The sequence below is a fragment of the Moschus berezovskii genome, chromosome 14 (assembly GCF_049115385.1).
Source record: "Moschus berezovskii isolate FMDL1 chromosome 14, NW_MosBer_1.0, whole genome shotgun sequence".
NCBI classification, from domain to species: domain Eukaryota; kingdom Metazoa; phylum Chordata; class Mammalia; order Artiodactyla; family Moschidae; genus Moschus; species Moschus berezovskii.
In genome coordinates this window covers 48,413,337-48,437,160 of record NC_142473.1, presented here as the reverse complement: position 1 = coordinate 48,437,160, position 23,824 = coordinate 48,413,337, and the positions used below count along the sequence as shown (strand labels likewise).

General features: G+C 46.4%; 1 protein-coding gene across 7 annotated transcripts in view; it reads right to left on the bottom strand.

Moving 5' to 3' along the window:
- Window positions 1-5,629: 5,629 nt before the first annotated feature.
- TRIM66 (tripartite motif containing 66) overlaps window positions 5,630-23,824 on the bottom strand; it is a 56,392-nt gene continuing 38,197 nt past the window's right edge. For 5 of the 7 annotated variants that reach the window (XM_088843098.1, XM_088843097.1, XM_088843099.1 and 2 more), the window contains 9 exons: window positions 18,367-18,900; window positions 18,015-18,207; window positions 16,542-16,602; window positions 15,924-16,098; window positions 15,321-15,610; window positions 14,739-14,865; window positions 14,348-14,422; window positions 13,839-13,991; window positions 13,079-13,423 (listed from right to left, as the gene is read on the bottom strand). In XM_088843098.1, the coding sequence (XP_088699224.1) occupies window positions 13,160-13,423; window positions 13,839-13,991; window positions 14,348-14,422; window positions 14,739-14,865; window positions 15,321-15,610; window positions 15,924-16,098; window positions 16,542-16,602; window positions 18,015-18,207; window positions 18,367-18,900 (1,872 nt within the window). In that variant the 3' untranslated portion in view covers window positions 13,079-13,159. Of the gene's footprint in view, window positions 12,497-12,547; window positions 12,752-13,078; window positions 13,424-13,838; window positions 13,992-14,347; window positions 14,423-14,738; window positions 14,866-15,320; window positions 15,611-15,923; window positions 16,099-16,541; window positions 16,603-18,014; window positions 18,208-18,366; window positions 18,901-23,824 lie in introns of those variants that run through there. The other 2 variants (XM_088843103.1, XM_088843102.1) reach the window with 2 other exon arrangements.

The window sequence follows — 23,824 nt, the reverse complement described above, 5'->3', positions numbered from 1 at the left end:
CAAACACAATCCTTTCAGAAGAGAAAAGACTGAAGCAACAGTGACAGCAGAAGACACACACAAAAAAGGCAAGGCACCAGCTCTGAACTGCTGCACAATGGAAAGAGGGATGGGTGGGCAGAGGATGTGCCTGGAACCACCATCCTTTAATTTATTATTTTTTCTTCTTAAATTTCCACTTGGCAATAATTTCAAACTTACAAAAAAGTTGCAAAAATAAAAATAGTAGAAGGAATACCCACCCATACACCCTCTTTACCCAGATTTTCCTATTAACGTTTTACCCCATTTGCTTTATATATAGTAAAGTATATACAAGTATATACTTGTATATAGTTTTTCTAATTTTTTTCTATTTAAATACTTTTCCAATTAAATATATAAATATATATTGCAATATACAATAAGTATATAGTAATTATATTAAAATACATTTTACATATTTAAATTATAAAAATATCTTTGTACCATTTGAAAGTCAGTCACATACACTATAGCCTTTTAAATACTTCACTGCATATTCCCTAAAAATAAGGATAATTTCTCATATAACCACAGCACAGTTATCAACATTGATATGATACTGTAATCTACTGTCCATATTCCAATTTTATTGATTGACCCAATGATGTCCTTTAAAGCATTTCCCCCTTTTCATTAAAGGAACCAGTCTAGCCCTGAATATTGTATTTAGTTGCCATGTCTCTTTAGCCTTTTTAATGTGCAACATTTTCATAGCTTTTCTTTGTCATTAGTGACATGGTCATTTTTTAAAAATCCTGTCCCCTACTCCCTGACTTTAATATAGCATTTCTCATTTTGGGCTTCTCTGATGCTTCTCCATAATTAGATTCAGAGCATACATTCTAGGCTACAATATTGGATAGGAGATGTGTCCTTCTCAGGATATCACTTCCAGATGCACAATGCATCTATCTATCCCTCACTGGTGGTTATTTTGATCACACAGTCAAGGAGTTGTCTGATTTATCCACTGCAGAATTACTGTGTATGTTTTCTCCCTCACAACTAATGAGCGGTCAGTAGAGAGACAATTTGCTGCTGCTGCTGCTAAGTCACTTCAGTCGTGTCCGACTGTGTGTGACCCCATAGACGGAAGCCCACCAGGCTCCCCCTTCCCTGGGATTCTCCAGGCAAGAACACTGGAGTGGATTGCCACTTCCTTCTCCAACGTGTGAAAGCGAAAAGCGAAAGTAAAGTTGCTCAGTCGTGTCCGACCCTTAGAGAGACAATTTAAGACTGTGCAAATATTCCACTTTTCATCAAAATGTCTCCCTTTCCTGACTTTCTCCAGAGCTAAAGGAGTGCCGCTGGCGCCACCTATGGGGCTGCTGGCACACTGCAACAAGGGGAATGCGCTTTGGATAATCCCTCACTCCTGCCACTTGTCTGGTGCCAAGGAGCTATTTAAACCTTAGAAAATTTTAAAAGAAAAGACTTTGAGGCTTCGGTAACAAGGCCTGAGTTCTAACTCTGACATTGCCACCAACTGATGAGAAAACCGGGACAAATTCTTCCCCTTCTCAAGACTTCAGAGTTCCCGGTAAAATGGGAGGTTGGACAAAGACCTGATTTCATACTTGTTGAGTATCTACAGGCACTGTTCTAAGGTCTGGCCAAGATTTCTGCTCTCAGAGAGCTTACACCGTATGAGGGGTGACCCAGACAATGAACAAGAAGATAAATTAAGGAAAAGGACAACTATATAGCAGGAAGTGCTAAGGTGACAATAAAACAAGATTGTGAGAGCAAATGCCTGGGATTCACTTTTGATTGGATAGTTAGAAAAAGCTCTCTGAAAAGGGGTTTTGGCTAAGACATAAAGGATTATATTTGAAATATACTATGATGAAAGTTTAAAAATACAATAAAAGTATTTGTATAAGTACAAAAGTAGTATATCATTTTAACACCAAAGTTTGGAAAAAACACAAAAATTATGCATAATGCTACCATCCTAATATATTCTGATATAATAACAATTTAATATATTTATCTTTTTTCTTTTATTTTACATATAATTGTTTTGCTTTTTTAATTTAGCATCATCTCCTAATCATTTTCCATGCTGCTATTCTAGATACAAACATTGCCTGCCTCATGTTTCATTTTTTTAAATTATTTGCCCTTTTCCTCTCCTGAGAACAGTACAATGAACTCTCATGTCCCCGTCATCTAGATTTACCAATTGTTAACTTTTTGCCATACCTACTGTACTTCTAATAACATAATACATAGTTTTTCCTGAGAGAGTTAGTTACAGACATAATGATCCTTCATCCCTGAACACTGGAGCATGGACCACCTAAAAACAAGGACTTTTTTCTCTGTAATCACAGTTCAAAGTATCACTCTTGGGAAGCGTAATATTAATACAAGTTATCAGCTCATATTAAATTTTCCCCACCTGTCTCAGAAATGTCTTTTCAATTGGGTTTGTTTGTTTTTTGATCTAGTATCCAGTCAAGAACCAGATCTTTTATTTAGTTGTTCTTTTCTATATTATACACTTAGAGCTTGGTAGACAGGAAATTTTATATTAAAATACACTGACAGAAGTTCAGTGCTCCGTCTTGAAAATGTAGGCCATTCTAACTGCTAGTGAATATCAGCCCAGTCTGTCACTAAAAATGAGATCACCTTACCCTCCTGTCCAGTGTGGAGACTGCATGAAAATACAACAGAAAACAAAACAAGATTGTTCAATGAGTCTTGGCAATGTTATTCACTCAAAAGCATTTTTAAAGAGGACTGTGCTACTGTGGTGTTGTTATGTTCTATAAAATGTAATCTAATCTGCAAATTTGTTATCTCAAAATTTGATTCCTCTTTTGATCATTATTTTAACTGATATCTCTGACTTCTGAAATACTTGAGAGGTTTCTGAAGTCAGAAGTTTGGAATTTCCTTCCTTTATGCAACTTATGACTTGGCTGGATTCCTAATTCAAAGACTTTGAGAATCTTTATCTCAGTTAGATTCTTGAAATATCATTTTAAAGTATATCATAAAATTATTCAACCATCTTCTGTAGGTTTTGTTTCCAATATTCTACTATTATAAATATTCCAGTATTCTGCTCTTCTACTATCCTGATCACACCTTAAAAATAACATAAGAATAAAGTAAAAGTAACATTAAAAATAATAAATCCTTAATATTATCAACTATCCTGTGAGTGTTCATCTTTTCTCAATTGCTTCATAATACTATTTTCTTTAAACCAGGATGGAAATAAGTTCCATATTTTGCAATTGGTTTATACTCTTTTTTAAGTCTCTTTCATCTGTAGGTCCCCCTTCCATCTTTTTTTTTCCTTGCAATATACTTGTTGAAGAAACCAGGTCCTATGTCCTATTGCTGTCCCAGACCAGATCTGACTGACTGTATCCTTGTGATGTCATTTTAGATGTTCCTCTGTTCTTTTGTATTTCCTCTCAATTGGGAGATACATATGTAAGTTTGCAGGTAAATCTAGAGACTTTATTAGATTCAGAGTCTGTTGGTTTGGAAACACTTCATAGATGATGTTGTGTATCAGGAGACATGTAATGCCTGGATGTCTCTCTGTGTGATATGGGTAACCATGGATGGTCCCTGCCTAGATCTATTAATTCACTGAAGGTTAAAAAAATGGTGGTATTCCAATTTATCAACTCTTTCATTATTAGCTAGAAAACTTCTGAAAGAGACACTTCCCCTTGCAAACAAAGAACAAGGAGCACTGCTCACCACCCAGCTGGACAAGGACTGTCAGCCACAGCAGGCACTGACAGACACGCACCCTGAGAGGAATGTAGTATGAAAAACAGGATGAGGCGCTCTGTGCTTCGGGAAAACAGGGCCTAGAGAGTTACATGTATATCTCAGGAAGAATTTTAATGAATCCAGATTCTTGAATCTCCCCACACACAGAAAAGCACTAAAATCATTGATATATCTGCTCTCTGTGACTAGCACTAATCTTTCACCAAGATGTGTGTTTGTGCATATTCTGTAGCCAAAATCATATATAAGCTGATTTCTCCTCTACCCCTTTGGCACAGAAGCTGTCCCCTGAGCTACAGCCCTCAGTGAAGTCCCTGAAAAAAATACTTAAATTCACAACTCTTATGTTGTGCATTTTTCCTTGACACTCCCATCAACTATTTGGCTGCCCACAGAAGCACTTCATATAGGAAAGAGAAGAATTCTTCATTACGCTTATTAATAAACTTAAAAAGTCACAGAGGCACTGCCTGGCACAGGCTTTGCCATAAAGTGACAGTGTCAGTGGGCCCCATCATACCTGGGACTCACCAGAACAAGTAGGGAGCAGAGTCATAGATAACACAGCTGCTTTCAGCAGTACCAGGCCTTCGTCCTTAGGCTGGGGCAGGGCTGAGGCTGTGGTAGTTGTTTCCAAGCACGGAGAGATCCTCGATTTCTCCATGAATGCTGAGCTTGGCCTCAATAGGTTTTATACCTCTGGAGGCCAGGGGTACAGCAGCTTCCAGGAAGTTGAGGGATATCCTCTCAGCCCAAGGAGCAAAGAAAGCTCTGGTTTTGGCATATTAGAGTATAGGCTCAGCTGCTATAACAACAAAAAAATTAAGGGGCTTAAAAAGTGAAATATATTTCTTCCTCAAAGAAAGTAACAGTCCAATGAGGAAAGCAGGTAGATCAAGGTAGATGGAGACTGTGCTCCGTGAGCCTGTCAAATCACCTAGGTTAATTGTACTTCCTGTTTCACCATTCTCTAGGATGTCATACCCATCAGCAAGATTAAAGTGGATAACCAGTAGGCTTACCTGTGTTCCTGTGTGGAGGGAGGGTAAAGACAGAGGAAGTGGAGGACAAGCAATTTCATTTAAAACCTGTCTTGGAAGTTTTATACATTATTGCCTTTCATAATTGATTGTCAAGAACTTATTCATAAGATAGCATCCAGCTAGCTGCAGAGGAAGCCAGGGAAGGTGGGGAAGTAATTTTATTACTAAAATTAAGGAGAAAATGGATACTGGCAACAATTAGCAGTCTCTGCCACAGTTTGATAGTGGCCTCTAGGGATTGATTACAGCCTCAAACCGTACTGTGGGCAAAGCCTCCAGGAACTGACATCTGAGAGCCCTTCCCAGAGCCCAGGCCTTCTTATTCTAGGAGACCCTACAACACAAATGTTAAGATGTATTCACAGCCTACAATAAATAAGAGTTTTTACTGCAAAATCTTGAATTTTCACAGTTTTTCTTTTTGAATTATTTGGCTAAGAGTAATTCATCTAATTTACAATTGGCTTGGCTTTCTTAGCAATCACCTTGCTAACAAAGATGACACACATGATTGTTAAGAATACAGCAATCATTCAGTAAATAGAATTTCTTGTGAAGAACTCTAACCAGCAAATTGTTTTTGAGTGTAAAAATGTTTTAATGAAAGTGTTATAAATTAACAATTAATGAGTTTAACATAATAGTATAATATATAGACATTTAACTAGATATTTATTTATTTAGGTTTTGCCATTTTTAATTCTAACGTGTTTCTGACATATTTTTGTAGGTCCCTGAAAAGCTTCCAGGCCCTGGATACTCTGGCTGTACTTTCTAGTGGATAAAGCAGTCCACAGGCCACCTGTGCAGAAAATGTGCTGCAGACCTACCTGCCAGGGCAGGGCATGCTCTAGCAGGTGCTCCAGAACCTGAAGAATGGGAAGCAGAGAGGCCCCCCTGGGACCTAGAGAAGGCTGGTACTAATAAAAATAGGAAGGAAAAAGCACAGCAGAAAGCTCAGAGCAGGTGTGGGGAAAGGTTTCAGGTACCTGGGCCAGTCTGAGGAGGAGTGGGGGAAGGTGGGTTAGACAAAATTTCCAGGTCTCATTGTAAGCATTAAAAGTGATGGTCATCCTTTCTTGAAACGCAAACTTCCTTAGCTCCCCAGACACCACATTACCCAGTTTTCTTTCCATGTCCCTCGCTGCTTCGAGGAAGAATGTTAAGGGCACCGAGGGATGGATGGCCTATGCGTCAGGTGATGCTAAGACACCCAAGTGAAAGTGTCCACAGACCACAAGGTTTGTGGGTCTGGAGCTCTAAGAGTGGGCCCATGACTTTATCAGATTCCTCAAGATTTCTGCATCTGTTAGGATGCTTGCTGCTGCTGCTAAGTCATTTCAGTCGTGTCTGACTCTGTGTGACCACACAGACGGAAGCCCACCAGGCTCCCCCATCCCTGAGATTCTCCAGGCAAGAACACTGGAGTGGGTTGCCATTTCCTTCTCCAATGTGTGAAAGTGAAGTTGCTCAGTCGTGTCTGACCCTTAGCGACCCCACAGACTGCAGCCTACCAGGCTCCTCCATCCATGGGATTTTCTAGGCAAGAGTACTGGAGTGGCTTGCCATTGCCTTCTCCGGTTAGGATGCTTAGTTGAAGGTAAAAGGATCAACTTTGGCTAATTTAAGCAAAAAATGAGTTTATTAAAAGATTTTTAAAGCATTTTGCAGAATTGTTGGGAAGGCCAGGGAACTGAGCTAAGAGCTAATTGGAGTGCTGAAGAAACTACTGCTGCCATCAAGCACCAGGCCCTTCAGCTTGTGCTGCTGCTACTGCCGCCATGGGAACCCCACCTCGCTGCAGCCAGTGCTGCAGAGGGGGTCTCTGTAGTCCCTGCTTTGCTTTGCCGTTCCTTTCTTTTCTTTCTCTCTCTTTTTAAAAAATAACTACCACTGGACCAGTACCCAGAAGGCAAGGGATGCTGGGAAATCAAGTTTTAATGTATTCAGATTCAATAGTAAGAAGTGAGCTCTGCCTCTCAAGACTCCTGGGGTGGGGAATTCCCCCAAAATAGGAAAGAAGTTCAGATTCCATTCAGTCAGAATGAATGACAAATATCCACTACAATGTCCTTGCCCCGCACGATGACTGGAAACCCCTGGGCAGAGAGGAACACTAAGGTTAAGTAATTGGGGAATGTCGCTATATAAAGGATATTCCAGAAGTGTTTAGTGACTAGAAGTGGTGGTCACTTTTTCCCCAGACCATTTCAAAGAACAGGCTGTGTTCACACAGTAGGAAGCAGAAAGTGGAGTTCTTTCCTAGTGAGAAAGCTCCCCAGTCTGCTCTTCCCCACCTTGTGTCTTAAGGGTGGTGGAGTCTGGGGGTGAGAAGACCATGAAGTCGGTTCAACCATCTCCACTGAAAAAACACTCCATGACACATTACTGGTAAAGAAAAGTGCTCTTTTTTTAATTTGTTCTTGAATGTGTAGGTTCTATTAAGATCAGTGACACTTCCCCTTATAATGCTCCTCCCTCATGCCCCCAACCACCTTGGATCCGATGGCCACTTCTAGAAGAGGCCTAGCAGGAACTTACCCTACACAGCCAACAGAGGGGTGCAGCTTGAGGAATGAGCACATGGCTCCAGAAGCAGCACCAGCTACTGAAGACCTTCCTCAAGGCAGCTCAGTCTGGCCTGTGAGGCCCTTTGCCCTGGCTTGGTCGAGACTCCCTAGCCATGTCCTACTGCAGTGTTCCCTTGTTCCCTATGTGGCCTGAGCTTTAGAATCAGAATCACCATCACCATCTTTAGAGCTGGAGAGCCTCTGAGAGATCACTGTTTTCACATCTCCCTCCCCACGACTCTATAGATGGGGAAACTGTACCCAAGGTCACACAGTTCATAACTGGCAGAGTCATATCTTAGGTATCTAGCATCTCAAATAATACATCTTTCTGTCATACCTTCTTGCCTCCAAGAAAACAACCAGCATCTGCCTCCAGCTGAAGGAACAACTGGAGCAAGCAGGTGGTGGTGATCAGTACAGATGGGGACGACCTGGCTCAAGGGGCCAGGCTGACCCTAGTTGAACCCCAAGCAAGTGATGGATCACAGAACTTCCTGATTTCCCTCCAACAGAATGTTATCAGTGGCAGATACCCACCCCAGATGGGATCTTCCTCCTGGCTAGAGCACTGATCCATGCATGATCATGCTTACCATGATCCCGCTTACCATGATCCCATGCTCCTTACCGGCTAAGGCAGGCTCTAATTGGTGTGAGGATCCTGGTGATGAGCTGCCCACCAGCTGGGTAATCCAGTTTACCAAATTTCTTCTTGGTAAGACCTAATCCACATTCCTGGACTGATTTATATAGGGCCTCTTAGCACACTAAAATCTGGCTAAAATCTGTCTGTGTCTGTGCTGGGAGAGACAAAAAGAATCACAGATGCTGTCCTCCCAGCAGAGCTCATACACACGCTTGGCATGAGGAGATCTGAGTCCAGGAGAAGAAATGAAGTCAAAGAAAACAGGCAGACATGAAGGGTAGGGGAAGGAGCAGACATGCTTCCTCCTGCCCATCTGGCTCCTGAAGAGGGGAGACCACAGGATGCTACCAACAGCAGTCCCTGTCCGTATCTCAAAGAAGGCTCAGCCTGTGTGACTGAGAGGTAAAGAGGATAATCCAGACAGCTGCAGTGTCACCAAAGCCAAGTAAAGAGGGTTTTTCAAAGAGGAAGTGGTAGATGATGTGAAATGCTGTAGGGAGTTCACAACTGTTGAGGACTGAAAGGTATCCACTTGATTTGGCAACCGGGCAGTCATTGGTGAATTTTATGAAAAACTATATAGAGGATGAAAGAGTGACTAGGAAGAATCAAGAAAAGTATTTTGTTAAGAGAAATCTGGCTGACAAGGGGGAAATGTAATAGACTCTTAAGAAATTTTATTTTAATCTTGGGGAGACCTTAGTTTGTTGTTATCTATGTGGAGGTAACCAGTGGAGAGTGTGGCTGAAGACCCTGGAAGATGGGAGCAGTGAGGTAAGCGATGAAGCAAAGTCTTGGAAGACACAGCGCAGGATTAGAGAAGCAGAGCACCAAACAGGAATAACTGGCAGGGAGCTAAGGACGGCTATGTGGAGGGATGGGCGGGGAGAGGAGCATGCAAACAGTGAAAGTCTTGTTTTAGGGTCTCTCTTCTGTGAAGCAGGCAATGAGGCCAGTCATTTGCTGAGAGAAAAGATAAAGGGCACGCATGGAAAGCAGAGTAATAACCAGTCAAAGATACACCAGTCAATACTGAGAGCCCAACTGAGGCTCTCAGCGCTGAATCTGTCATGCTTAGGAGCCCAGAAAGAGGGAGCTAAACACAGGCTGATGCAGAAAATGAAGGATGGTTGATAGTTCCAGCAAAAGTTGGAGAGGATGAGGAAGTTCAGGATGCTGAAAAAAGCATCAGTGTGTCATGGGACATGGGTTTAGGCTCAGGAGAGGAGGAAGTCCAGGAGAAGACTGAAAGATTGGGAGAACAGAGAGCTAAGGTCTTGGAAACAGGTTGAAGGAGCAGGCAATTTAATTAATAGCAGTGGAAAAGTGGGAGAAGAGGAAGCACAGGGGATGTTAATCCAGAAAGGGCAGAGTCTCAGTTAAGGAGTTCGGAAGAGAAGATTATAGGCAACACCATGGAGTGGGAGAGAAAGCAGAGCAGAGCCCAGGAACATACAGGGAGGGGTCTAGGTCTTAGGAGCAAGGCAAAGACCTGTTGCCAGAATTGGGTACAGGGAGACAGAGTGCTCCAGGGTTGATGGCAGGGTTCTCTGTGAAGATATACAGAGTCTGTGGAGGATCTGGTGGCTGCCACTTGCACAGACAGGCAAGATGGATAGTTGGCAACTGCTGGAAGTTAGGCAGAGTCAACCTACCTAGGTCCTAGAAGAGTGCACTACAATTTCCTTTGCATCAGCTGAAGCTAACCTATTCTTCTGTTTCTCAGCATATCCAAGAAACCCAATTTCTCTTCTAGGACTGCATTCTATACCTTAAGAAGCCAGAACTCATAGCATTTTTCACTTCATGACTTTGTCAATGACCAAAGGACTTAACTGATTCCAAAATGGGACCATTATAGGAATAAGTAAAAAATGGAATTAGCTCAAATGTTAACAAAGAGCCATAAAGTCGGTCACTCAGCCAGTAGCCTTTTGTTTAATTTCTAAAACACCATATTGTTTTCTGCATGCAAAAACAAAACAAAACTATGACTTAAAACACTGGTGTTAAATACACAGGAAAAGCCAGGAAAGGGCAGTGCTGTGGGGTAACCAGTGTAGGAATGGGGTGGGGGGGCACACACTCTTAGAGGAAAGGACACCCTACCTCCCACCCTCCCTACTCTGGTGCCTAAAGGGAGCTTCTTGGCATGCAGGGTTCTCAGCAGTGGGAAGGGAGCATGTGACTCTCTACCACATCACTAAGGTCCCCTGGCCCAGCAGGCTACAAGTGGGAACAACACTGATACAAGGGAAGCCAAGCACTTAAGTATTTCTGCTTCGTATTTGTGGTTTCCAACTGGTCGTGGGGAAAGATGTCAATCAGGTTTGAGACTGTCACAGCCCTCACCCAGCTGCCCAACACAAAGCACCATGAAGGTGATCCAGAGAAGGTGGGAAGGTGACCCACACAAAGGAAAAATGACCAAGAGGAGGAATTAATGAGGTAATTACAGAGAGAACCTTGCCAAGCCAACTAAATAGAGAAAAAGATTCAAAAATTGAAAGGGAAATGGCCAGAGCCCAAACCATAAAGTCATATGAGCTCCAAAGGGCAGAGGGTTACACCCAAAGATAGCCTGGCTACTGGAGTATTCAAGACTTAGTTACCCCAAACTAGAAAACATGACTATGGAAGCCCATCTGCTTAGGAGAGCTTGGCATGTGCTGGTGAGAGAATGGTAAGTCAGTGGGCATAGTCTGCTTTGAAGTGAAGATGCTCTTTCAGCCTGGATGGAAAGGAAATGAGCAGTTCCATCCACTCACAAGGAGAGAAGAAACGTTTTCTCTGATCAAAATGTCCCCATTAACAAGGGCCCTACAGACAAGAATTTCCTTAAATTTCATCTCTTGGAAAAAATAAAGCCATGACCTGCAGCTCCCTTGAAATCAGCTAAGCCATGACAGGACCAGGGAGAGCTGTCTCCAGGCCAAGCCAACATCAGCAACAGGTTCCTTCTCAACTAAGTCCTTGCCAAGGAGGTGGCCTGACCCCCAGCATCTGTGTATGCCTTTTACCTCCCAAACTCCTTGCATGGACCATGACCATCTATCTGACATGTAGCCTGGAGCTCTGCTCCTGTGCCCGTGACCCCCAGAACACTTCTCTCTGAATTCCTGGAGAAATAAAGTTCTGAAGTTGCTTCAGGGTCACCAAAGGACACTGAAGAGGCTTCTATCAGTTTTACATCCCTGACAGAACTTCCATGAATGCTTAGGCCTGGCTCCTGCCAGTCCCTCTGACCTTCTCCAACAAACGAAAGGGGGTGGGGGCTATCAGCAGAGTCTTGACTTTTTCTCGGCTATGGACAGCCTGAGGGCAGATGAGTCAGAGGACTCACTTCTGATCTTTGGCTCTATGAAGTGGAGGAGTTGAGAGCTAGGATCTCTAAGCCGGAGGAGAGACCCAGCAGAGGGAGCTGGTTGTGGGTCCTTCTCCTTGGCCCAGAACCTCTGTATGTGAAGCAGACAGCAGCTTCCTCACAGTTCTCCTAAGCAGAACTCAGGGTCTGGACCTCTGAATGGGCATAATGAAGGGGTAGCCACCAATAATCACTTCTAAGAAGCCAGTTCTGACACCAAAGAAGAGCTCTCAATCCAAGGAAGTGGCACAGAGGGCATGCTCTGAAGTTAAAATCTTCTTAAGCCTGTAAGTAAGATCCGAGCCCGAAGACCTAAGTGGTCTCTGCACGGCTCCCCAGCCCTGTCAAGAATGCCACGCTATCCAGAGCTCCGCAGCGGCCACCTGCATCAGCATCAGGAGAGGGGACGTGAAGAACAAATACCCTGAAAACCGTGAGGACCCGAATAGGCACCATTTGAGACCTATCGCCTCTAGAAGCCTCATTACCACACCCAGGGCAGGTGCCTCTGTCCGAGCAGGCCAAACAAAGGCAAACAGTGACAGTCTTTGGCTGTGCTAGGCCAAGGATCACAGGCCTGCGGTAGATACATCAGAACCTCTCTCTCTTCTTTTACCCTCTTCTGGGCCCAGGAGGAATTCAGATACATACGCTGCTCCTGAGCCCTGCACACTAAAAGGTGAGAAATGTCTGCCTTCGTCAGCAGGAAGAATACACCAAGGAAGGATGGTCCTCCTGAGCCTGACCAGGCTTGGTCTTGTCAAGTGGATCCTACACATCTGACCATTCTGCTCACAGGGAACACCCCCTCTTTGCTGTTTATTACTAAAATCTTCTCTGTAGTGGATGCACTATGGCTCCCAAATAAATGCTGTAAGATGCAAAAGGCAAAGAAGGACAGTACAGGCTCGACAAGAAGCGCCTCACGTCCACGATCCAAGGAGAATGCGCTGAAAGGTGGGGAGGAGGGGTCAACAGGAGGAGGCACCAGCTGCCAGAGTGCTCGGTCTCCTTCCAGCCCTCACACCTGGGAGATGCTGTTGGCCAGGCGGAATGACACTCGTTTTGCTCTTTCATTCTCCTGAAAGAAAAAAAAAAATTTAGAATCAGAATGCTCAAATGTAGGGTTCATTAGTGTGAAAAGTCCAGACTGGGATTCCCCAGGGAAAAAGTGTTTTATTCCACCCCAGGGATGCAACTTCAAACCTTACTGAAGCCACCAAGCACTGTGTGCCAAGTCTCACAGGCGATGGGAGTGGCTAGTGGGACCCTGGCACACAGTGGGCAGGCAGTACATGTCAGTGGAATGAAACAGCATGGAACTGATGTTTCAGATCTGCAAGAGTGAGACCAAACAAAAGGTCAGAGGATATCTCTTTCCTGCAAGCAACACCTCTCCTTCCTTCTCTACACTAAGGGGCTAAGAAGACTCTCCCTTTCTCCCAACCCAAGTGGAGATCAGGATTGAGACCAGGGCATCACAGTGTGGAATAACCAGCAGGAGTCAGGAGACCTTGTCCTGCTGCAAATTTTGGGGGTGACCCAGGCAGATACATCCACCTCTCTGAGTTCTGAGCCTCAGAGGTCACTGGAGTTGAAGAGCCCCACACTGCCTTGCCTTCCACTTAAGCTGAGGGGTGGGAAGTGAGGGCTCCTTGTCCGTACTCTCTTGTGCCACCTGAGCTGAAAAGCCTCACTTCAGGTTACCCTGTACCTGCTGCATGGGTGCCCTCCACCTACCTAATCACCCAATCACCCACTCGCCTGCCAGCTGGCAGCAGCTTCTTACCATATGTCGCCGCCGCCTCTTGGGCTGGATGCCCTCCTGCATGTAGTGGGGCCACGGGAAGCCCTGGGGAGTGGAATACCCGCTCTCACTAGACACCTCCTCAGAGTCTGAGTCCTCCTGCTGTGGCTGAGCAAACCGTTTCTCAGGGTAGATCTCCTTCAACCAGCCCTCAAAGAACACTTCCAGGCAGCGGCCTGCCTCTGCAACCTCAGAGTCGGGCTGAAAGGGGAGGAGAGCAGTGATGATCTGGCCCTGATCCACCAGCCCATCCCTTCCAGCCCCCTCAAGAGCTGTACAAAGAGCACAGAGCCTGGCTGGATCTCCTGGATGGCTCAAACTCTACATTTTCTCAGGACCCAGGATAATCCATTTAGTATCATCAGCTCTCCAAGCAGAAGTGACCCTGACAGTTACCCACAGATGGCGAGTCACTAACAACCCCCATCTTCCTCCTGAGTTCATGCTGAGGCCCAAATGTGGGAGAGAGTTTATACACAGTCGCTATAGTAGGCCCCCGAAGGTCTGCTCCCAGGTCCTCATGGTAGCCCAGGCCCAAACCAGACACCCCTATCCAGCCATGACAGTCCTGGGGGGTCACTGGAAATAGAGGAGAGGGAAAACAGGGAAGACATACATAATTGAACTTAGCACAGTTCCAGAACATGAGGCGGACGTCTGATACCACCTCCTCCGGGGTGGTGTAGTGAGCTGGGTCCTTCTTTTGCAGCTTCCTCCGGATGATCGACAGGTCCATGGGCCTCTTAATAATCTGGTAGTAATGTCGGGCCTTGGGGGAGGAGAGGAGGGGAAGCAAATAGGAAGAGAGAAGTGGAGGAGAAAAGTGAAGGATAAGAAGAAAGAAGAGATAGAGTTGGAGCAGAAATAAAAGAACACAAGGAAGAAAAAGGCAGCAGGAAGCAACGAGTGGAGGGAAAAGAGAAAGGGAAAGGAGGAGTGGTTTACGTGTCAAGCAGGTCTGATGCAACAGCAGTTGTGGGGGGCTGTGGTGGCCAGGCCCCCAGGTCCCAAGATCATGCACAAATTACTCCTACTTTCAGCGGCCACGCTCCGAGCCCACCCTGGGCCCCACCGCAATCTGCTCCAGACCCAGGCCTTCTGCAGAACCAGTGAGGGCTTCCTTACCAGCGGGCTGACAGGTTCATGGAAGGGCAGGCTGAGGCTGTTGCAGCACAAGGACAGCACCAGCTTCTCACACTTCTGCAGAAACCAGAACGGGCAGCTGTGTCAGACTGCTCTGGCCCCACCTCAGTGAGAATTAAACACAGTGACCCTGATAGCTTTGGCCCACAGGGTATGAGCCACCAGCCATACCAGGGCACAGTTAAGCCTCCCAGGCCAGAGGAAAACAGCTGGCAGAAGAAAAATCACAGTGAACCCCCGTGGGCCAAAGTCCAGGCATAGCCCAAAAGAGAGGTACCAGAGACTTTTCTCATCCCCTCAGAAAAGTCTCAGCCCCCATGGCACAGGCAGGCTACCCCAGGTGGGAACCTTGTTCCCAGAGACCCCTCCCTACCTTCTGGTCATATATGCTCAGGCCAGGAGGGGCCCGCAGTCCAGGCTGGCTAAAGCGGGCATTCTCGCAGTCGTACTCCATCTCGGGCTGGGTCAGGCTGCGGCACAAAGTGCACACCCAGTCTCCCCTGCAGAGGCAAGTGAGGCCGCGTGAGGCCTCAGCACAGGTCCACAGCCCCTCCCTTGTCCCTCTACCCCGAGACAGGCTTGGGGTGGGGGTGGCATGAGAAACTAAGTCCCCAGCCCTACCCTACAGAGAATGGCTTCCTAGCAACAGGCTTGAAAGAAACTCAGTTAACTCAGGATTAGTGAATCCAGAAAAACAGGAGTTAGCAAGGGGCTGGGAGAGACGTCAAGGGATAAATCTGCACAAGAGAAGCTGGGAACAGAGGAGGAAGGGAAGCATCTGCCTATCTGTGTGCAGAAGGAGCACAGAGAGAGCCACTAAGTCACAGACCTGCAGTTTATGCAGGCCAGAGAGGGGAGGAAGTCCCCCCGAGAGAGCCCTGTGGGCTGGCCTGGAATAACCTCCCTTGGAAGATCACTGTGCCATCCAGGTCACGGCCTGGGTTGCATGACTCACCCTGGGAAGCTGAGCAGGGCTGGCAAGTGGCAGGAAAGGTGGTACACTTTGGGGCAGCGGTCACAGCATAGCAGCTCCCCCCCGTTGAGGCAGACAGCACAGAAATCCTCATTCTCTATGGGTACTGGGGGCCCCTTCTTGGCTCCAGGGGTTCGAGGAATGAGCCTGTGTTCTTCAGGAGATGCACTCTCCACCTCTGGGGGCTGCTGCCCAGCCGGAGATGTGACAGTGACCTTTCTTCCCCCCAGATTTGGGGCCTGGATGGCATCAGGCAGGTGGTCCTGGCTGACCTTGGGGAAGAAGTGAGTCTGAGTGGTCAGAGCGAGGCACCACATTGTTGGGGGAGGGAGAGGAAAGATGACGAGCCCTGAGCACCAACTCATTTCAGGACCCCAAACCAGCCAGCCCCAGGGACACCAGGACAGCTCAGTCCTAGTGTGCCCCTCACAGACCCCAGGCAGCAGGGGACAAGGTGTGGCCGAGCAGCAGCCCCACTCAGAGACTCGGAACAAGGCTGGAGCCGGGATTCTGCCAGGAGCAGAGAGGAAAGAGAGGCTCCTGGACCCGGCCAAGTTTCAAGGAGAAGGCAGAGAAAAGCAGTACCTTAATGGACATGCTGGAGGACTCAGTACCACATTCGATGATCAGCAGGAAGCTCCCATCCTGATCATTCTTCTGTGGCTTCAGCTTGAACACCGGCATCTCGCCCGAGGAGGCAGCACAGATCTTGAGCCGCTCCAGGCGCACGTAGGGAATCTTGGGCTCATTACTGAAGGGTCTAGGGCAAGAACCACATCCCTGGGTCTCGGATGGGCCACATCCCTCTGGCCCGACTGCTAAGTCAAGCTCATCCATGATCCCACAACTGAACTGCCGCTCAGGAGCTCCTCAGCCCAACCCTCCACAGGCCCCTGTTCCAGCCCGCCACCAGCTCTGCCTGGTCAGGTCCCATTGGCCCCTTGGGAGCCCTCTGATCAAAGGGGGACCCCTGTAGAGGGGGAACTGCACCCAGAGTGCCTGCCTCACAGCGCTGGAGTCAGGACTTCCTCCCACAACCACCCCAGACACACAACCACACACCCACTCCAGGGTCTGGGGGCTGAAGAAGCCAGAGACAGGCAAGCTCCAGATTAAGCCATCAAGGATGCTCACTTCCTGTGCCAGTCTCCCAGGACGTGAAGTTGGATGGTGGGAGAGGGTGTTGGGCCAAGGGTCTGTTACCTGATACTCTGGTTCCTTTTTGTGTTTAGCCCGAGGGCTCCTTGTTCAAAATTCTCATACTCTAAGACAAAAGACAAATTCATACGTACATTTATGATAACACACCCTGTCACCCACACCTTCTACTCTTATCTGCTACTCATACTGCAGTCACACGCCTGTCATACCATCATTACTCACACTGTAATCACTCATCATGCTGACAATCCTACCCAGCTCCCTTCCTGAGGGGGAAGAAGGCTACTTTCTTTTTCAAAGATAACACAGGTAACACTCAGAGGCTACCCAGGAGTGAGTGTTGGGTTAGGTGCTGAGGAGCCAGCATCTCACCTTCAAAATAAGCTCAGAAGTTACTCGTTCCCCATGTATATACTGGTGTCACCTGCTCTTAGGAGTCATTCTGTGCAGCCCCTTCCTTATCAGCCAAGTGCTGGGATTTCGGCACAGCCTGAGAATCCAGCTCACCTTCCAGGGGCAAGAGGCTCCCAGGAGCCCTCCCCTGAGAAGTGCAGTCTGTGCAGATGGGCAGGGGGCAGTGGGAAGAGAGGAGGACACGAGCATGTACCGGGCACTCACTCAGCACCAGGCACTGGCCGAGGCACCTTCCATGGACAAGCAGGGTTCAAAATATTTAATTGCTTGAAATTCAGGGTGGCATTATTGTGCAGTTAGGAAGAGCCAATGTGAGGGGACAAGGAGAAAAATTTCTTCATCCACTAAATACAGAGGTAAAAGACTGACCGTTACAAACCACACATGAATCATACACTGAACTAAGAAGGCCCCCAGCACTCACTAGGCAGTTGCTATCTAACTTCCCAACCAGCCCTCACCTTCCCTGGAAGGAAGGTGCCTTGGCCTAGCCCCATTTGAGAATGCGTGTGGGGATCAGAGAAGACAATCAGAGCCAAGTCCAACCAATCCAAATTCCCTTTTCTGTGAGACAAAAATCCACATCAAGGCCAGGTGCAAGGCAAATTCTTGTTACTACAGAATAAGTCATCAAATGATTTCACTGTAGGTATTTTTCCCAGAAGCCTACGAAGTAGCTATGATTAGCTCCATTTACAGGGGGAAAAATGAAGTCAGAAATGTTAGGTATCTTGCACACATTCAAACATAAAGAGGCAGAGTGGGTCAGCTATCCCAGAGTCAGATGTGCTCTTGTCCCTAGGATGTTTTGCCCAGCTCAGCCCTTCTGGGGTGGTGCTCTTCCTGTGTCCCCCTCCCTATAACCCAGATCCCCAAACTTCTGCCTGGGGAATTTTACAAGGAGGTTAATTCCTGGCCACAGTGAGGGAAACAGAACAGGCACCAAAAGGTCAGTTCTGGACAGAGAAGTGAGGTTAGCCTGAGAGAAAAACACTGTCCCCTCAGTCTCAGATGGCTCTGCTGGCCTCCGTTTCACTTGCAGTGCTGAGTCCACCTGCTCAAGCGTGTGGTCCGCACCAAATGCAGGCTGCTGAGTCTCACCTTTTGGGCTCCGGTACGGCTGCAGGGCCACAGATGTGTTGACCACTGGCACCAGTGCGGGTTTTTTCACAGAGAGGTTAATTGGCTCTTCCAGGTCTGAGGGGATAGACAAGTCCTTGGAAGCATCCAGAGCAGCAGCTGTAGGGCCTTGTCCCAGAGAGTCAGTAAAGCGGGTAGAATCCTCACTTTCCATCTTTCAAAAGTGAAAGGCCAACAAGAATCGAAGAAATCAGACATTTTCCCTGGCAGTGGTCACAGAGCTGTTAAGCTAAGGCCAGAATGAGGCCTCAGGGGCCACCCTTTTCCCCAGAGTTAAGCAGAGGACATTAAACGGCATTTCCCTAAGACCTACCTTACACAAGGCACTCCCCAGGGAGGGGTCAGCTCCATCCCCCGGGCACAGGCCCCCTGCAGTTCGGCCAGAACCAGGACTGCAGCCGGGCCCAGTCTCTGGCTGCACATCAGAAGCTGGAAGCACACTTTGCAGAGGACAGGTTGCCAGGCTTGGCACAGTGTGGGTGGGACCAGACATCAGGTTGGGTCCAGCCTGAGAGTGATCACTTGCCAGGCTTGTGATGGCCGGGGAGGGATCACTCATTAGGCTGGGCATGGACTGGGGTGGGCCACGCACAAGGCTGGGCATGGCCGGCAGGTGACTGGCTGTCAGGCTGGGCGCAGCCTGGTTTTGACCACTCGCTAGGCTGGACATGGTTGGTGGGGGACCACTCAGCAGGCTTGGTACCACTTGGGGCATCACTTGGGGTGGGGCAGCTGTCAGGCTGCTCGTGCTCTGCATCTGTGGCTCAAGGGTCCTCGCCAGCCTGGTAGATGACAGCTCCATCTCCAGTGTGTTGGAAAAGCCCATGATGCTCAGAGAAGTGGAGTGCTACAGGGGCAAAGACAGGGGAGAGTCCGGCTGTTAGCCAGGAATGGTGGGAGGGAAAGGAGGGAGGCAGCCCATAAGAGTCCCATGCTCAGATTTCACTCTGCCTCAGAGTCTAGTAGCTTCAGGGAACTCAGACAGACCATGAAGTTCTGTTCCCATTCCCTGCACCATGAGGTTGCTGGGCTATGACCCAGAGAGGTGGGCACAGCTGAGGACGCTGGTGTGCATGCATGTGTGCGTGCGTGTGTGTGTGTGTGTGTGTGTGTGTGACACAGACTGATAGAGAGAGGGAGAGAGACAGCCTGCCATTTGACCTGAGGGTGGTACAAACTTACACACACACATCATCAGCCACATCCCTCACCCCCTCTAGTATCTAAGCAAGGAGTTAGACTGTAGGAATACCTTTCCACATCACATGTCCCCCTGACTAAGCTACTAGTGGCCTCCCCTGCCTTCTAGGAGTCCGACAAACCCTGATCTGCCACAGACATTCTCTGAGATAATGCCAAGGCTTGGGGAGCCCCTGTCAGTCCTGGGGAATGTCAACCCCAGAGCCTTCTCACAGCCTTGTTCAGATCAACTCCAGCACCACCAGCCTTAGACTGAAGACTCTGACCCAGAGATGTGAATGTCTTTTCTAGCCCTACTACACCTGCCAAAGCCATTCTAAACCAGAGGGGGAGAAATCAGAGCAGCTAAATCTTAATATTGACAACTTGGACAATTAATGGATGCGGCAATAACATTACAACCCCCATAATTCTTTGCTCAGTTCTAACCACTTGGTGACCCAGGCAGAAGAAAGACATACAGATTACTATACTGAACCCACTGCAGTTTTTCAGGTTGGAGAAACAGACGGAGGGCAAGTGGGGGGAAGACTGGTTCTAAATGCAACCTTCAGTAATTTCTGTTTGATTACTCAAGCCTTTTTTAAGACAAAAGGTATAACCATTTGACACCTTTTGAAAATAAAAGGGGAAACAAGGAGTAAATATCTCAAAGCTTCCAAGTCAGTATCTTAAACCTATCATTCTTTTCCCACTGAGTAAGACATTCAAATTTCCATAGGAAAAGAAATACTTCAAATACCTCAAGTTTCCATATTATATTAGTAAAGGTAATCAACAAAGACTGTCCTCACCACAGTGAATGTCACCCTAGTCACCCAGTTCTTTGAGTCGGCTCCTAGGAGGGAGGCATCAGTGGGCACCCCTCCTCCCTCACCCAAGCTAACACCAAACCTCATCAGCTCCACCACTTGAATACCTCTCAGCTATTCCCACTCTTCCTCTCTGCTGCTGGTGCCTGAGCCCGGGTTACACTTCATATTTTCCCAGACTACAACAGTAGCCTCTGCAGTAGAGAAACACTTTGACAGCACAAATCTGACCACATCAGCACTCTGCATAAAACCACACTGCTTCTCACTGTGAAAATCCCTAACAAAGCTCCCAAGGCCTTGATGCTCTGTTCTCTGTCCATCTCTGCAGCCAGAGTTCATATAGTGGCCCTCTCCTCATTCTTTGAGCTCCAGTCGCTCAGACAATTTTTAGGTCCAGAATCATGACATCCTCTCCCTTACCCACTTCAGATAGACTGCTTCCTCTGGAACATTCTCCTAGCCCTGCCCCTGTTCCACTTACCTTCTGAATTCAGCTCACCTGTGAATTTTCACTCCCCTCTTTTACATTCTCTTAACTCCTGTACTTCAGTCTCATAGTACAATCTGTGATACCGTTTGCTTAATACATATGTCCCCAACCGAACTGTAAACTCCATTAGAGTATGTGTGTGTGCAGTCACTCAGCTGTGTCTGACTCTTTGTGATCCCATGGACTGTAGCCCTCCACGCTCCTCTGACGATGGAATTGTCCAGGCAAGAATACTGGAGTGGGTTGCCATTTCCTCCTCCAGGGAATCTTCCTGACCCAGGGATGGAACCCTCAACTCATTTGTCTCCTGCATTGGCAGGCAGGTGGATTCTTTACCAACAGCACCACCTGGGAAGCCCCACCCCATTAGAGTATGGATTTTTTTCTGTTTTGCTTGTCCAGTGTTTTCCTAGACCCAAGAGCAGTGCCTGGCTAAACAAATAAATTAATGAGCTATTTACAATTTTTTAAAAACAATAATGCATGACTGTTTATTCTACAAATTGCATGCCCAATGAATAGAAGCTTAGTTCTACTAAGAACTAAGACTGTGAGTTTCTCTAAAACAATGCCCATTTTTATGTAGCTAAAATTTATTGAGAACTTATTATATACAATGCAACTTCCTAAGTGTTTTACATATATTTCCTCATTTAATTCTCACAGCAAACATTAAAGGGTTGTGAAGTTTAAAAGAAATAATCCATGTGAACATTTACAGCAATGTCTAGCAGTGGGTACTCAACAAACCCTAGCTGCTGCTGTTGCTGTTACTGTTACTGTTATTACTGTTGTTGCCCTAATTTTATAATTGAGAAAAATGAAGCTCAGAGAGGCATCTGAGGTTTTTTATGTAATTGAAAACATAATTTTATAAACCTCAATTTCTATTTGTGTTCACATATAGAAATACAATTGCTGTTTATATATTGACCTTGCACCCAGCGATCTTACTAGTCACATTGAGACCTTCTGTGCATACAAATCATGTTGCCTGTGACTGGTGAGCTCTATTTCTCCCTCGGCTTACATTTGTTTCTCTTGCCTTACTCCACCAGTTAGGACCTCCAGCATGAAGCTGAACAGAAGTAGTGACAATAGCCATCTTACATTCTTAATCTGAGGGGGATCCTTTCACTATTCACCAGTATGGTATCTGTCACAGGAGTTTTAGGACCTCCAGCATGAAGCTGAACAGAAGTAGTGACAGTAGCCATCTTACATTCTTAATCTCAGGGGGATCCTTTCACTATTCACCAGTATGGTATCTGTCACAGGAGTTTTATGGCTTTAGAATCCAGCTCTCTGGCACCGAAGCCACACTCTTCTTTCTGGCCTGCCTGCCTCTGCCCTTCTCTCTGCTCACCCTCTTCCCTGATCTCTCCCACACTCTGTTCTTCCATCTCTTTGTCTTTCCATCACCTGCCCTTAGTCTCTCTTGATTTTCTTTTCTCTTTTCTTCTCCCCCAACCCTTTTTCCTTATTACTTGTTTAACTGCTTTAGTAAAGCTTATAACTCCTAATCTTAATTTTCAGTTTTAAAAGCAGATGAGCTAAATACCCTTTGTTTCTCTACAGAAAAGTTTACTTTTAACATGTCTCTTCATAGTTCAATGGTCTTCAATAAAAAGGCTTCAATTTGCTGTATAGTCTAAGTCCCAAGATCAGAAAAGTGAGGAGGCAGAGGGATGGGGAGTGCTCAAACGAAATGGGATAAACTAGGTACAGAGCCCAGGTTAAGGCATTGAGGCCAGAGGCCAAGGGCTATCGCAAACATACCTGGGCCTGCATCACTTGGTATCCCCTTGTTGTCCTGGTCATGCACTCACACAGCTCTCTGATATTCTGTATTTTCTTATCTTTGGATAAGAATATCCAATGATCATTGTATTTCCTTTTATAAATGATTGTCTAATTCTTTGAGCTAGATACTTCGACTGTTTCTCTACTTGACATGTATATTTAATGCAGTCATCTCATCTACCAATGACACAGGTAACTTAGTGAAATCCTTGGGGCCAAGCCTCAAGAGCACCAAAATCCATCTGGAACCATTCCAGGTCCCAGATGGTCAGGGGCTGTATGTCACAAGATATACACGAGATTAAATTCCCAAAGACAAAACCTTCCAGATTAGGAGTAGAGATCACATTTGTAGGATATCAATTCCCCTTATTACATACCATGAAATGTGAGTTAATATAATGATAAAGGAGAGAGGGCATGCAGCTTGAGCCATGGAAGAATTGTGGAAACTCTGTTGCGGTTTATTTTGAGCTGGGCCTGCTGGACTTGCTCCCACAACACCTAGCAGACAGCATGAGGTTAGTAACTTGTCCTGATACTGAACACTAGACTGATCTCTTTCATGTTCACATCTATAACCAATCTCAAGAAGGCCAAGGCTATCAGGAGTGGTGTGAAGCTCTGGTAACAGTAACAAGGACCTGGGGAATGTATATGGAGAAATTCTAAGAAGAGACTCAGAGAAAGTGCTCTGTGGAAGCTGGCCTCAATCCTATTCTATAGGCTATGCAAATACAGTGGCACTCTGGAACTTACTGTCCTGTATGTTACTTATTTTTGATATTTCATTTGGCTCTCTGGAGTGAATAACTACAAAATATTAACACAGAAGGTCCTTATGTCATGTACAGAAAGAAAGAGGGGAGTTGAGATCCTCTATCCTACTCTGCTACAAGCTGAGTATAGGCAAGGGGAGGGCCAACTTTCAGGGCCAGAAAAGCAGGCTGAGTTGCTGGGGCCTGTAAGGAAGGAAGGAAAGGTCTTCTCAGGAACATGCTACAACTGGAGAAGGGCTTGTGAGTATAGCCAAGTTGTCTGACATTTGGTGTCTCACACACAGGAGAAGCTTATATGTCAGTGGAGAAGGTGCTATCTGCCCTCTCTAGCACCTGGGATTGTTCAGCGGTCAAACGAGAGAAGGTGAAAGTGTATGGCCAGCTGGAACGTGCAGGGCAATCACTGACACCTCCCAGATTAACTGACACCTTGAATTCATCTTGACATATAAAACCTCAGACTTCATCAGTGAGCATATGTATTTTGAGGTTTGCAAGTGAAAATAAGCTATTTTCTAGTTCAAGGAGAAAAGTCAAAAATGCAAAAAAACAAAAAACCTCTGGGAATCAGCTCAGGTCACCTCTGACATATGAAGGGCTCTCTCTCTTACCTCCATGACCTAGTATCTCCTTACTTGCCCCTAATTTGGTCTCCTCAAAAATTATATGTCCCTATCCCTTTGC